The sequence below is a fragment of the Schistocerca gregaria genome, chromosome X (assembly GCF_023897955.1).
Source record: "Schistocerca gregaria isolate iqSchGreg1 chromosome X, iqSchGreg1.2, whole genome shotgun sequence".
In the NCBI taxonomy this organism is placed as follows: domain Eukaryota; kingdom Metazoa; phylum Arthropoda; class Insecta; order Orthoptera; family Acrididae; genus Schistocerca; species Schistocerca gregaria.
Window position 1 is genome coordinate 411,934,110 of NC_064931.1, and position 16,045 is coordinate 411,950,154.

Genomic DNA, 16,045 nt, shown 5'->3' on the forward strand with positions numbered 1-16,045 from the left:
ACCAGTTCAAGCTACTCTTCAGAACTGTTCTCAGATATTATATTTATTTTGTTATGAGTGTTAATTTAACTAACTATAGAGGCACTTTTTTCGAGTCTAGTCTTAATGTTTTTATGGTTCGTTTCTTTATGTGTACCATCTTTTTCGATGCTATTCACCAATATTGCACTTTATTTGGTGATGATAGTCATTTAAAAGCTAATGATGGTCTTGTACGTCGAAAATCGTTTAACAAAATTAATTAATTCTCTAGCACATACAGAAAATTGTGTGCTTTTCTATAATTTTGAAGTTTCTATACAGTTTGAAGCATGAGGCTCTCACTTGGAAAAGATAGTTATCATTTCATTACTTGTTTTCTGACAATTTTTAATATATATTTTTGTATTCTGCGGTGTGTCTGTAGACAGTTTGAGATAAACACATTTTTCACAGTTTGACATAAAGAGATTAACTATATTGACGATGTATGCAAATTAATGTTAACTCAAATCTGTATATGATATACTGATACTTTTTATGTTCCTTATTTTCAAGTATTTCCTATTTTCTTTTGTGCCTTCTTAGAGGAAGTTCCAGCTATATGGCCTCTGGTGAGGTAGGTCACATGAAATATGTCATTTTGCTTCTCACAGCGTAGTATTTGAGCATATCTTGTTGGACTAATAGAGATAATAGTTCTTGTATCTTGGTTCTGATTAATACATCATAATTTTCGTTATGTTCACTATAGATGCTCAAAATGTTTCAAATAAAATTTCTGTAGGTTGCTGTGACAAATTCTCTCACTCTCACACTTTGCGTCTTGTTATTAAGTTTGTTTTCCAAGACACTAGTTTATTACCCCCTAGTAATCATTTGCTTTCAATGTCTCTTTCTTTTTCATTTCTTTTGCGTTCTGTCAGTAATTATTGTTGCTCTTGTTGCTTTAACACGTTTTGTATTGTTATGTAGGACAGTTTATTTATTTGCTTGTTACGTTTGTATGTAGGAATCTTATATTTTATGGTTTATTCTTCTTGAGCAATGGAATAACATGGCATAACGATGAGCTTTCATGACTTATTTTCCCGAAAATACAGTAAAATACGTTTGTTTGTAAAATTTAACTGAGTGATGGAGAAAGATCATCTTTGATGTTATTTGATTATGGTTTCATGAGTAAGAAAAAAACACTTATTAACTGGAAATTTTGTTTATTTAACACAGTCTCGGCGTAGCTATAGCTGTGTCATAGACTTGGCTTTCCGCGCTGTGTGGACAATCTCAGTCAACCAATTATTATAAATACACTTAACAGAGCAATTGCAGCTACTGTGTGATTTGAAAATATTCATGTGATTAAAATCCTATTCCAGGCGAATGCCACGGCAAGTATTAGACAAGAAAAGAAGTAGGATCAACTTGTGATTTCCAGTACCAGTGTTTATTCTCCTGAAGCACTAAAACACTACATATATATTTGTCATTCTTTGTTACGTCATAAATGTAAATGCTTAACACATGTTCCATGCCATTTCGTGTATGATGGATTTGTAAATTATGCTATGTGAACAGCATCGTAGTTATTTTCCAAACTATTTGCATTATGCAAGAAGTAGATTATTGTAGTAACTGCTATTCACTACATGTGCCCTCATTGCAGATTGACAAATGTGTTGTAGTGATTGTTCTAACAACTCTAAAATGTCGTTTTAAATGGCATTAAATATCAGAGACATGAGATACATTTGTAAAATCTATGGTTCCTGCTACAATGTTTGCACGTGGAAATAGTTTGGGCTAAGGAAAGATTTTGCTTGACAACCTGTAGCGCGAGAATTTTGCCTTTCGTAAGTGTAATAAGTGAACTTCTCTGAAAAATTTAGACGATCCATCTTTAAATAAAATTTTGACCATACTGCACACTCCTCGTAGCCTGAATCCCACTAAACTAACGAACAAGACCTCGTTAGATATGTATTACTACATCAACATACGTGTAAATTTCAATATTAGGAAACATACGTCTAACTGAATTGAACTTTATGCCAAAGATTAGGTACACGATAAAAAGGGATAGGTCATAAACGTATAAACGATCATCCTAGAAAATTTTATTTTGAATTCTATGTCTCTAGCCACCTATTGGCTCACACCACACACCCCTGATATCAACTCAATTATTATCCAACTTCCCTCAGTACCACTTAATCCTCCCGTTCAAACCGAACGAGGTGCAGTGGTAACACACTGGACTCGTTTTAGAGAGAACGGTGGCTCAAATTCCATTACAATCATCCAAGTTTAGTTTTTCCGAGATTTCGCAAATCATCTACGGCATATTCCAGGACGATTCCTTAGAAAAGAACATTTCCAATTTCCTCCCCTACCCTTCCCCAGTTGGTGCATATGTTCCGTCTCTTATGACTTGGTGGTCAATGGGATGTAAAACCCTACTAATTAAACCCTAATATTCCTTCTTACTCCCAGTTTATTATTTCACAATGCGGAACTTACAATGTAGTGAATTTCAGCGGGAAAATGCCCTCAGTATTCGTGTTTTAAAAAACAGCAACCAGTTTTAAAAAACCTTCGGTGTACAATTGCAATTTTAATGATTTAGTACACATGTAAATATCGGGTCGTTGAAAATTTTAAAACTATTCTTGTGTATTTGACAAAAGATTTCAACTGAAAAGCAGTAACTGTAGCACTTATAAGCTGTCCCTTAGAAGTTGTAGTTAAAATTATCGTATTCTTCATGTTTGGCGATCGAACCTTCGAGAGGAACTACTTACAACGGACCGCCTCCGAAAAAGAAAATAAACCGAGCGTCTAATTGTTCGTGACGTGTCCATAGTTAAATGCCACATAAAAGAAAGGATGAGAGGATCTTCTGTAATAGAAGACGATATCCGTTTACTTGGTTTATTGAACTTCAAACAATACAACACGTCTCTGCTCTGCTCATTCACAGTGATATAATTCACTTGTAATGTACATTTATTCAGAAGAAGGCACAGGCCATTCGTGTTAGCGAAGTACAAACCTGATAATAAGTCTCGTTAGCTCGTCTATAATTATTCCACGCGGCGATGTATACGATAACATTGACTATTCACATGAATCTTGTAAGGTCACATCTGGCCCCGTAAATCCACATTTGTTCGGCTCGAAACACTCTTTAATTCACGTCTCCTCATTAATCTTTACATATCGTCTAAATATACTCCTCGCCACTACTGCTAAGTATTTCCCACTTTAATTTCACGTGCCCATTTCCGGCGAATCTTTCCTTAGATTTTCACTCAGTCAATCGAAAACGACTTCTGACTCACGTACGCTACTGCAAACATCGTCGGCGTGACAAGACAGTCCACCGCCCGCCAGAAAAAGGCGCATAATGACAGAAAATTCTGGAAAGTAAGGATCATTGGCAAGCACATGCTGCTAGGTATAAGGACTGTTCAATAAGTAATACAATACATTTTTTCTCAGCCAGTTTCGGTTGAAAAAGGTGGAATTTTTAGTTTGACATTGTGGAATATTCTAGCTTCAGTCCCTATAGTTTCTTGAAGTTCCGTTAGGTGACGGCACTGTAATAGACTTTAAAGTGGGGTCTGTAACGGAGGTGCGTTCCAGGCAGAGAGCCGTCATTCAGTTTCTTTCGACGGACAACCCGAGCATCGCAGCTATTGGTAGGTGCTTGCAGAATATCTAGGGAGATCTAGAAGTGAACAAAACCACCATGACTGGTTGGCCGAGGCGCCTCCCATCATTGCAACAACGTCGTGCAAACATTTTCTGCGTGCCGGCCGCCCGCAGAAAGCTGTGGCTTATGCATTATTGGAACGTGCTGACACTCTTACTCGAGGTACTCAACGAATCACAATCAACACTTCGCTGCACGACTGGGAATCTCTGTTGATAGTGCTGAGACAAACGTTCACCAGTTGGAGTACTCGAAATTGTGTGCCTGCTGGGTTCCTGGCCGCCTAACGAAGTCCATAAAGAGCAACGAAGGACCATTTGTGCGGAATTGCTTCCGCGTTACGAGGCTGATCGTGACTGTTTTTTATCGAAGATCGTCAAATGCTATGAAACATAGGTTCGTCACTTCGAACCGAAAAAAACGGCAATCCACGGAGTGGTGTCACACCACCTCTCCTGTTCAAAGCCGCACGCTCTGTGGGTAAAGTTATGGCGACAGTCTTCTAGGGCTCCGAAAGGATTTTTCTGTTTGATGTCCTTTCTTATGGTGCAACCATAAACTCTACTATGCTATCCTCAGGAAACTGATGAAAGGAAATCAGCGTGTTTGTCGTAAAAAAAAATGAAAGAAATTACTAACTGCTCTTTCTCCGTAGCAACGCTTGGTCTCACACAAGTCCACGCAACCGAGAGAAACTCACAAAATGTCACTTGAGTGCTCTTTCTCATTCACGCTACATCCCGGACCACCCACTTTCCGACTTCCATTTGTGTGACCTGATGAAGGATGCCGTCTGCGGGAAGCAGTACGTGCATGATGGGGAAGTTATTTATGCAGCGAGACGTTGGCTCGGAAGTCGACCAGTAGAATGATACCATGTGGCCATACAGGCCATCACTCTAACATGGCGTAAGGCTCTCGCATTGAACGTAGGGTATGTTGAAAAATATCATTTTGTAGCCAAAAGAGTGAGGAATAACGTGATATAGTGGAATCCAGAATGAAACCAAACTGCTTTCAGAAAAAGAGTGTTGCATTACTTATCGAACGCACCTCGTAAATCGTTGATAATGATATCGGTAATGGTACCCTTACACACTGTCAGCCCAAATTACAATATAGGAAAGAAAAAGAAATGCTGATGAAATACTGTTTTGGAGTTGTTTGAAGGGAATGTTGTACCTCGGACGCGTTATGTTGCAACTTACTCAGTTCTTCCCCTCATTTCCACACTTCTCTTTTATTCACTACGTCTCTCAGCAGTACAAACTATCTGGATGGCGTTTCCATGATAATGAGGATACGTAAGACAACGGCACGTCTGACCTCTTAGCCGTCACTGCCTGAACAGTGGGAGCCAACCCAACGTCGTGTGTGCCACCAGCGCCGGCTGCGGTGGTCGTGCGGTTCTGGGCGCTTCAGTCCGGAACCGCGTGACTGCTACGGTCGCAGGTTCGAATCCTGCCTCGGGTATGGATGTGTGTGATGTCCTTAGATTAGTTAGGTTTAAGTAGTTCTAAGTTATAGGCGACTGATGACTTCAGACGTTAAGTCGCATAGTGCTCAGAGCCATTTGAACGATTTAAACTGCTGCTGCTCTGAAGAAATAAATTTTTTTATAAGTTTACGCCGTGTAAAACATACCCGTCAGTCCAAACAATTTCTAGACTGGATTAATAAAGGGGACAGAAACGTTATGGTGGTAGTTTTAATGTTTCAAGTATTGTACATCGTCTGCACCAGCTGGGGTGCAATGAACAGAACGACCATACAATCTTGTTAACCTGTGAGAAAAGTCCTTGTTTGGTAGATTTTTTAACTTGTGCGTTACGTTGGCTTGAATGACGTCAAACGCGCACAATTTCTGTGAATTTATGCACATTGTTGTTTTGTGGTAGGTTCGTATTGATAACACCAATTCTTGTCAACCGTGATAATTTTTTCCAGAAAAGTCGCCGTTCACGTCCACGCGTCATTCTTTTTATTTATTTATTTATTTTTTCGTGCGTCGAGGTGTGCGGGGAAAACTTTGCACACACTTTTCTCTTCTTCAAAACAGCCTGGAGAACATCTTTAACACTTGATTTAGAGACGTCGCTCCACTGAAATTATGCGCTTCTTAACACTGCCTGATCACAACTTACTGGGGAATGGACATACGTTGTTTACAGTTGTTAGTTCAGATTGCCACCGTAGTTACTGCTCTTACGTCTCTCACACGCCCGAAAGAAATTCAGTCTCGGAACTTTCGGACGAACGATGTGCATCTCTCATGGCTCATCGACTGGATCTTGCGCACTTTTGGCGTTCAGTCAAACGCCGAAGATGACGCCAGCGAAATATTTGAGGAATAACGCTTGATTTACGCGAAGTGTGCTCAGGGAGATGCAGAACAATGGGAGTTAATGAAGCGTGGAGGGCTGCGGCTACAAACGACCTAATTGCCAGCGCAATGACAGCCGAATAAGTCACCCGCCCTCACGATTAGAGACTACCTCACAGCCCGCGTCACATTGTCTTGTCACCAGGGGCTCGCGCTAATCGTAAATTCCTCCGCTCCGAAAATTAAGATTTTTCCTGGATACGTTTCCACCGGCCAGAAGTAGCTTTAATGGTATGCGCATAATTCCGATGCAAATACCGCTTATGTGGAGCGGGAAGCTCATTGTATATCGGAGCCGGGCTGCGGACTGCCCCTTTTTGGTAAGCTTCCTTTCCCTGTCGCAATTTTTATTCTCGGCAGCTCCGGCCGTGTTGTATTAATCACGGAATTCGTGAAATAGCACATAGCGGCTCTCGGTGGCGCTGCGCAGGCCGTGAGTCATGCGACAGCTTAACATGACGAACTGTTTGTAACCGTCCGGCACGTACACGTGGCAAATGGCGCCTTGAATAATGCAGAGAGGCCGTTTTCGGTATGTGGCAGATGGTTCGCTCCGTCGGGCCGGGGCGGTACTCGGCGTCACAACAGTGCGTGCGGTACCGCTGCAGACTGGCGCAGGACAGCTTCTGTGCCGTCGATGATGTGGCTTGCCCTATGATTTCACGAACCATTCGCCTTCCAACTGCACCTTTGTTTACCATGTACTATTCTAAGTTTTGTTCATATTAGCCTGGTCCGCTTCTCAAGTTCTTCAGATCCACTTTTCCGTATTTATTGTTCCTTCTAAAAGAATGACAATGCTCATCACGCTATGTTTTAGTGTTTTTAGTCGTAATCTACCGATGATTAATTTTTTGGCTTCCAGCCGACCTGCCGATTCCATTTTTGCCCATAACAATTCGTCTACTGTCCTATGTCCGTGTGGAGCGGAGGGTACACAATATATCAGTCTCATTCCCCTCCCAAGCCCCACTGCCCATTCCTGTTCCATTCGCGTATGGTAGCCGGGTAGAATGACTTTCTACATTACCAAATAGGCCTGAATTTCTATAATCCTAGTGCTGTTGTATTTATCCAAGTTGTATGTTAGACGAAGTAATATATTTCTGGCTCATTCTGAAACATGGATTCCGGCCTTCTTTCTTTATTAATGTCAGAAGTACCAAACAAAACAGATACTGACTATAAAGTATAGAAAAATATACATGGACAAATTAACCAACTGAATATTCATAAACAAAGAAATTAAAACATGAAGATATAAACTATTGCACAGAGCATAAATGTAAATAGTTAAGTATTTACCCTATACATAGTCCTTATACTAGTTGTAACAAGTATTTGACTACATCGAAACCATAGTTTTTAGTCAGTTCCAATTCCAACACTGTGCACGAATACGGATAGAGACAGCACTACATGAGATGAATAGAAATGTCTACCTCCCAACATTCGCACTGCGAGTCTAACAAAAGTACAAGGACTGAACAGCAGAAATAATACAGATTTTTCAAAATAAATGTGAAATAATTAAACCTAAGGCCCACAACATACCTTTGATACAGAATCAGTAAAACTGAGTGACGTTGCTAAAAGTATATGATATGTACCATGAGTAGCAAACAACGAACTGTCAAATAGCCAGTCGCACACAGTATGTGCGACGAAAGTCAACCACCATTCTGGTGACATCAATGGCATTTTACAAGCCTATATACAAAATGGAAGCACTGGTGTACATATAAACTGTAATAAAGTCTGCAACAGTTGAAGCTCAGGTATGCATTAATCGTACAAAACCATAGAAAATTATTAACAAAAGTATACTCTCCTGTTTCCTAGGAATTTAGGTTGCCGGTACATTCTACACGGTGACAATTATTGAACTACATGAGCCGGCCGCGGTGGCCGAGCGGTTCTAGGCGCTTAAGTCTGGAACCGCGCGACCGCTACGGTCGCAGGTGCGGATCCTGCCTCTGGCATGGATGTGTGTGATGTCCTTAGGTTAGTTAGGTTTAAGTAGTTATAAGTTCTAGGGGACTGATGACCCCATAAGTTAAGTCCCATAGTGCCCAGAGCCATTTGAACAATTTGAACTACATGAAAAGAAAGGTAAATTAGTTATAAACTACGGCATGCACACACTTTATTCAATATTTAAATGTCACTACAGATATTCGGATTTAGGTTACGACATGTTCGATATGCCTGTCATCATTGGCAATGATGTGGCGCAGACGAACGGCGAAATTCTGCATGACCCGCCGAAGTATCAGAACATCGATGCTGTCGATGGCCTCCTGAATGGACGTTTTCATCTCAGGAGTGGTTTTGAGGTTATTGCTGTACACCGTTTCTTTAATATGGCCCCACAAAAAGGAGTCTCATGTGTTCAGATCCGGAAAACATGGCCGCCAAACGAGGCCCATGCATGTCCTCTGAGTACCCCGTAGCCAGAATGCGGTCCCCAAAGTGCTCCTCCAGGACATCAAACACTCTCTTGCTTCGATGGGGTCGAGCTCCATCTTGCATGAACCACATCTTGTCGAAATCAGGGTCACTTTCGATAATGGGGATGAAATCATCTTCCAAAATCTTTTCATACCGTTCGGTAGTCACAGTACCATCAAGGAATGTCGCACCGATTATTCCGTGAAGGGATATTGCACACCACACAGTCACCGGCTGAGGATGAAGAGACTTACCGATCGCGAAATACGGATTCTCAGTCCCCCAAATGCAAAAATTTTGCTTATTGACGAACACACCAAATGATAGTGGGCTGGCTCAGTAAACCAAACCGCACATGCTCATACTAATTACCATCATACCTCGGGGCCAACCTTGCAGTTTGAAAGTCCTAGGGCAAACCGTTCAGAAGTTGTGACGATTTCATTTCATATGGTTCAGTAATTGTCACCCTGTATATTCATAAGAAATACAAAATAACATGGTTGATTGTACTTGAAGCATACTTGGCACAACATTGTACATATATATTTTCGCTCTAAATATACCACATGGACAATTAAATATGATTCCTTTATATTTTATATGAATATTAAATGGATTAGTATCTTGAATTCCTAGGAAACGGGACATTGTTCGGATATGAAGACGCTCATTATGGACCGAAATCGATACTTCGACGACACTGAATGAAATAAAAGAAACTAATTCTGCATTTCCAGGATTAATGACTTTATTCAGGTCTATGTAATGCCACTTTCCAACAGTTCACGACTAGGAGTCATGATATCACTCCAAACACGAATTATATACCCAACTGCGTAATTACATGGGGCCATGGACACAAGGACCAGCTACTGCAAGTTGACGATTGAAAAAAAAAAAATTGTCCAAATGGCTCTGAGCGCTATGGGACTTAACATCTGAGGTCATCAGTCACCTAGAACTTATAACTATTTAAACGTAACTAACCTAAGGACGTCACACACATCCATGCCAGAGGCAGGATTCGAACCTGCGACCGTAGAGGTCGCGCGGTTCCAGACTGAAGCCCCTAGAACCGCTCGGCAACACCGGTCGGCGATAACAACTGATTGAGGAGACGTTGTACGATATAGAACTCAGTAATCATCACGAAGAAAGAATATACTATGATTCAAAGTCCGTTAGATATTAATTTCATTAGATAATAAACGTTAGCATAGTTGCAGAAAAGGCATGTCTAGATCTTTTTTAGTAAGTTAACTGTTGAAAGTTGAATTTCAGTTAATATTTTCGAGATTTCTGTACCGACGTCATATTAAGCTACGACCAACGTGACAGAATTTTGCACTTCACCATGTGACCATTTAATAGTACAATATTTCGTGAAAGGATGCAAATTGTCATACTGTCCGTATAGATCACGCAGTCGCCAAACTTAATGTAGTCGGTGAAGTAGTAAGATTCTGATGTGATAACGAGTAAAGCGTTTCTGACCCTGTAACGATTAGTGGTTTCTTGCTTTGCAGCGGCGAGTTCCACCTGGGCTACCCTCGCGCCGAGCTGCAGGGAGCGTCGTGGTATCAGCTGCTGCACTGGGACTGCATGCGGGAGGCGCAGACCAAGCACCGCCTCAGTGAGTATTCATACTCTTAAGTAGCTTCTGTCTTCGATTATGTATGTTTCACCTCTTTTTTACTGGCATCGTCAGATGTTTCCCGTTCGTATGAATATAAAGTTATTAATCTCAGCTCATTCTCTGTTCCATTCCTTATCCTAAGTGGAAAGCTCAAGACACCTCTCTCTCTCTCTCTCTCTCTCTCTCTCTCTCTCTCTCTCTCTCTCTCTCTATCACACACACACACACACACACACACACACACGCACACACACACACACACACAAACCCAGCCAGCAAAGAAAATGACGGCACGTAGCTGTTCCATTCCACAAGATATGATTGGTGTAAACAATAAAAAACTAGCTCAAGTAAGACCACGCATTGCATGCCTTGGAGTGGACCGTTCACAGGATCCGTCTGTGGCACTTTGAATCTCCTCTGTCTATTCTATTCTATTCTATTCTGGCCTGAAGAACTGTATGAGCTTATAGGTTACACGACTGTTTTGAAGCGACTTATTTTTTTAACATCGCTTGGCAGATTGAGTTGGATGAGATTAAGAATTGAAAAAAAAAGAAAAAAATCACGTTCATTCCGAGTAGCGTCATTACTGATCAGCACTTTCTCTACTCTGTTACAAATTTTGAAGGACAAATATTTTGTAAGGAATAAATAAAAAGACAGTTTTCACAATTATTAAGGGGTACCGCTAAGTTTAAATGGAGATAATTGGGCATCTGTTGCAACAGAAATATCCTTTATTTGAGTAGTTTATGGGCTTTGGGAAAACTAGTGACCCATACTTGCCGTTATCTATTGGAGATGCAGGGTTTTCGTGTAATATTATTCAGTGTTTGCAATAAACAATGCCAGTAATATGACGAAAATATGAATGAATGATTCTCTCTGGAAACAACCCTTGGTGTATGATTACGCCATTCTTCCTTCTTCCCAGGGACCGTTGAAGTACACATAAGAGGAGGGGTGGGAGGGGTCAGCAATCCCCTTCTCCAATCGTGTTTCAATAGAATGGAAATTCAGCTACCCGACTAAGGTCAATCAACAAATGTTGTCACACGTGGACGGCCATGGGTGAGTGACCTGAAGTGTAAACAATCCGGTACCTAAAGCTTCGAGTTGTTCCAAAGAACGCATCATACGCTACTAATGGGGCAGTGAAACGGAACTAGTGACCAGTTATAAAAGGCAATAAACTCTGCTGAGAGCAGTGAAGTGGGAAGGAAGATAAACATGGCTCCGACTCACGGGCATCACTTCTGTTTATGTTCAGTCTTCTGACGGAAACATGTAAATAACATATGCGGTAAGTGCTCATAAACTGGTGAAAAAGGATCAGAAGCGAAATTCCGCTGAGTTTTAGAGCTCTGGTGACCATAAAGCGTGAATCTTGCGACAGAGCTGTGCTGTCCCCTCGCAAAGGCGACAAATATCCGCACGGCGGAAGCTCACTCGCTGTTACGATGATATGGGCTACGGAGACACTAACTTGTCGAGAAGTCCCTCACAAACAAAAGGAAGGCGTTGGGAAACTCGTAAGAAGACTGTAAAGCCACCTGAAGGCACGGTTATAAGTGTCCAGGAAGACCAGAATAACTGACTTACGTCGCCAGGGCTCTTAAAGTATCGGCCATGCACAACTTGATACGCCTGCTGAGAGCTCTCAGTTGGTAGTCTCGCTTTGTTCTCCGATCCACGACACTGCCAACTTACTTTCCGTGCGATAAAATCTTCAACGCATGATAACATTTGTTGTATGTAAACCTTTTCGAAAATGAAACTTCCTGGCAGATTAAAACAGTGTGCCGGACCGAGACTCGAACTCGGGACCTCTGCCTTTCGCGGGCAAGTGCTCTACCAACTGAGCTACCCAAGCACGACTCACGCCCCGTCCTCACAGCTTTACTTCTGCCAGTACCTCGCCTCCTACCTTCCAAACTTTAATTTGGTTCGCAGGAGAGCTTCTAGAAAGTTTGCAAGGTAGGAGGTGAGGTACTGGCAGACGTAAAGCTGTGAGGACGGGGCGTGAGTCGTGCTTGGGTAGCTCAGTTGGTTAGCCGGCACGGTAGCTCAGCGTGTTCAGTCAGAGGGTTAGCTGCCCTCTGTAATAAAAAAAAACTGAGTTAATAGATCAACAACGAACTTAAAAGGGTGTCTTACGACGTCCGCCCCGGTCAGATTCAACGAAAAAAAACGAACAAAATGAGATTAAAAGAAAAGCGTGTTCGGTCAGAGAGCTGCGCGCTCTCTGTAAAAAAAAAAAAAAAAAAACCTGAGTCAAGGAACCCACGGTCAGTTTGAACGGACGTCTTGTGACGTCCGCCCCGACCAAACGCAACGTACTATATCGAACAAAATGAGTAAAAAAAAAAAAAAATGGTAGTGCACTTGCCCGCGAAAGGCAAAGGCCCAGAGTTCGAGTCTCGGTCCGGCACACAGTTTTAATCTGCCAGGAAGTTTCATAGCAGCGCACACTCCGCTCCAGAATGAAAATCTCATTCTTTTCGAAAATGATTTTAACGTTACTGTCGACCTTACAAGAGAACTTACATGAGAGATCGTGCCTTAAATGAAGGAAAACTGAATGAGATTTCAAAGGATAATAACATCGTTCTGTATTGCGCTCAGATAGTAGGCAAAATTGGCTGAACTATAGGGATACACAACGTAAACTTTATGTCACACAATAGGAAGAAAAGTGTAGCTACTTTTTGTGCTGAAAATAGGAAGCAGAACTTTTCTCTTCTGTGACAAGAAAGAGGAAACAAATTTGACAGTGAATAGGTGTTGTAAAGTGGGCTGTGCTGCTGGGTCCTGTTCTCGGCCCACTACTTTTCTTGATATCTGTCACTGATCTGTTGCGAAATGTGACAGATGATTCTAAATTTTATCTTTTTGTAGGTAAAGAGGTGCCATTGTGAAAGGCTTCGAATGGAATCTAAATGATTTAACAAGTAGGGTAGTTGGTAATCTCAGCACACAGAGAGAAAGATATCGCTTAACTGTAACAAAACGCAGTGCGCAAAATGTCGTCTCACAACATTCCCAAAAACGACAATTCACTGTCACAGAATGATCCCATAGCCAGCATAGTCGAACATTTTGAATTCTTATTACTGAATAATACTTAAAGAGCTTTCTTGACACTATTATATTCAGGGTTTTCACTATAAAAATAACACCCCTACTACTTTGCTATATCCTTTCTATCATATTTGACAGAATCATAGTTTTGTTCAACAATGTGCATTCACAAAGATTATTCAAAACCCCCAAAACGACCATCAAAACAAAGTACAGTTTCAGTTAACGAACTTCATATTGCCACTTTGTCAACTGAAATAGAGGCTGTATCTGTAGCTAGGCCTAAGGCTACTTTCGCTTCGTAATAGGAACTAGGCTGAAATAAAAGGTGACGTACTGAATTTAGTACGCCACAAGTAACGCACCCTGAACAATTCATGTGTTATAAAACTGTACTTTAAACGACAAAGCAGCCTCCCTCCAGCTTTGTAACGGGAAAGACGCCGACTGTGGCAGAACGTAGGAATAAACTGCTGTTGCTGATTTCGAGCCTCCAGCGACTCATTCTTCCACTGACAAGTAGATTTCTCCTCAACAGCGAACTGATAACCTCAAACGGCCAGTACATGGTAGTACATTTTGTTCATTACGGTAATCCCTTTCTGTTGGGTCAGCTTGCTCATTGAATTGCTACTCAACAGAATGATACTTTCCTCCCTTGCCCATTTGGTACGTGGAGAGTTTTTTGTTTCTCTGCACCGTCTATTCTGTTGAGTTCATGCCGAAACACAAAGGCATTTAAAGAATCGGAGCAGTTGAGAAGATTTGTCCGACTATCACATTTCGTTCGCTCCAGTGTCTTGAGGATAGTACGGACATGAGTGTCAAAGTGACTCCTGAAGATACTAGCAGGAGACTTACTATGATGTTGAAAATGTTTCATTTCCAATACTAATAAGCGTTAATAACGGTAAAGATTCATTAGTCATCAAAGAATACGTTAAAAAACGTGCTCAAAGAGCACACCGGATCGCAGACGGTTCAGAAGATGAATTCTGTCGAATGGTCATTAACCATGTTGTGTAGTTGTCCACTGCAGTGGGCAGCTGTTAATGTCACTACTTTGGCGTTTTTAATCAGTCCTGAGGGTGCAAATGCACGGATGGCACAGCACCACTAGGGAGTATACACTGGAGTGGACTGCGTGTATTTACAGCCTCAGGGGTGATTAAAATCTCCAAAGAGGCAACATTAACAGCTGTCCACTCCATTGGACAACTGCCCCACTAAGTTAAATTCGGTTCATCATGTAGCAATTACATGATAACACTTGTTTTGAAGTAAGAAACTTCTGTAGTTGCTTACTGAGGTAAACTGTCTTAACTCCACAAGCAATACTAATTTTTAAGAATATAAAAGTAATAAACTCAATACAGTTTTCATCCACATAGAGAGCACCACTGATTACTGGAAAGGGAGCTCACTACGCCATGGTGACAGTCACCATATAAGAGAAAATGTAAATAACCCATGTTTACTTACTAGGGGTATAAGGTTATCGGACAGTAACCCAGAAAAAAAGAAATAAGAAACATGGATATTGTATAGCAAGAATCACAGCCATCTCCTCTGCTTATAATTGTAAATATCAAATTACTCTTCTGTTTATTCAGATCTTATACCGCCGAGACCGTGTCTATTCGTTTTGGTAAGCGTTTTATGTCATTCAGCATGCCCTTCTTTATTCCAAAGTAGTCAGTTGACCAAATGGTGGTATGTTGTGTGTGTCATCTGTCTACATCGTGTTTTCTGATGCTGAGATCGGGAATGTTTATGGCATTTGCCTTGCCGTGGACCTTAGAAGGCGCTCTGCTTCAAGCCGGATCCGTTTAACCTCCAGTCTCACAAACAAGAGTGCTGCGTTATTCGCTGTAACAGTATTTCTGACGTAGATGTATTAATCACGTCAGTGTAGAGAAAAACTCTAGCGTCGGCCTTTTCTCCAATTACCATTACCAAAGAAAAGAAATGCGCGTGTTGATAGCAAGACAGCGAAAACTATTTGTTAAATTTGAAACGCTATCGCAGCACCCGGTTGTATTTGATTCTGCTTGGGATTGTATCCGCAGTGTAATGCGTGAATCGTGATCTATGGATATACGTTTTCGGGGTAAATAAACATTCCTCAGAAGAAATGGACGCAGCTAAATGTTTCGAAGGGATTCTGGTTACGGTTATGGTAGCGAATTAATCTCACAAGCTTGAATGGCGTGTGCCTGCACTCCTTTAATAGAAATACTGAGCCATTCAACGGGAAGCATTGGCCCATGAAATTGATCGGCGTGAATCAGACTGTGACCCAGTTATAGCAAAGGGTACCTATTTGCGCGCGCACACTCTTTCACAAAAATCGTGGCTACCTCGAAGCAAGTCACCAAAGCATCTTACACCTTCGATGAGTTGTGTCGAGTGCGTTCTGCAGTGTCGTCAGAGCGATAGTATTGTTTGCAAGTAGTAATTGCCTTAAATGTTACATTGCAAAATACTAAATACCATCGTTGTTGATCGTAATCGAAGATCTAAACCATAGGTTACGGAATGTACCAACTAGTCACCACTAGTTGGCGGAGCTGGGATGCTGTTGAAGGAGTAATTACACGCAGATTGCCTAACAAAGGATCTAAGTATACGAACTAAGCTGACAGACAGTCCTCTAAAACCAACAACTGGATGACTGCGAACTGAAATAGTCACCTCTGGGCCCAATGACACATCTTAATGTAAAACAGTAAACCTTATTACTGCATGCAACCACGCACCTAAATGGGTTGCCTTCCTATGTCCTTTCTTGATA

At 41.4% G+C, this 16,045-nt stretch overlaps 1 protein-coding gene across 1 annotated transcript in view; it reads left to right on the forward strand.

The window, feature by feature from the left end:
* The window catches only part of LOC126298105 (neuronal PAS domain-containing protein 4), a gene marked incomplete at its 3' end in the record, with an annotated part of 1,124,810 nt that overhangs the window by 1,025,448 nt on the left and 83,317 nt on the right, over positions 1-16,045 (forward strand). Inside the window, exon 7 of the mRNA XM_049989427.1 lies at positions 10,058-10,164. Within this exon, the coding sequence (XP_049845384.1) occupies positions 10,058-10,164 (107 nt within the window). The remainder of the gene's footprint in view (positions 1-10,057; positions 10,165-16,045) is intronic.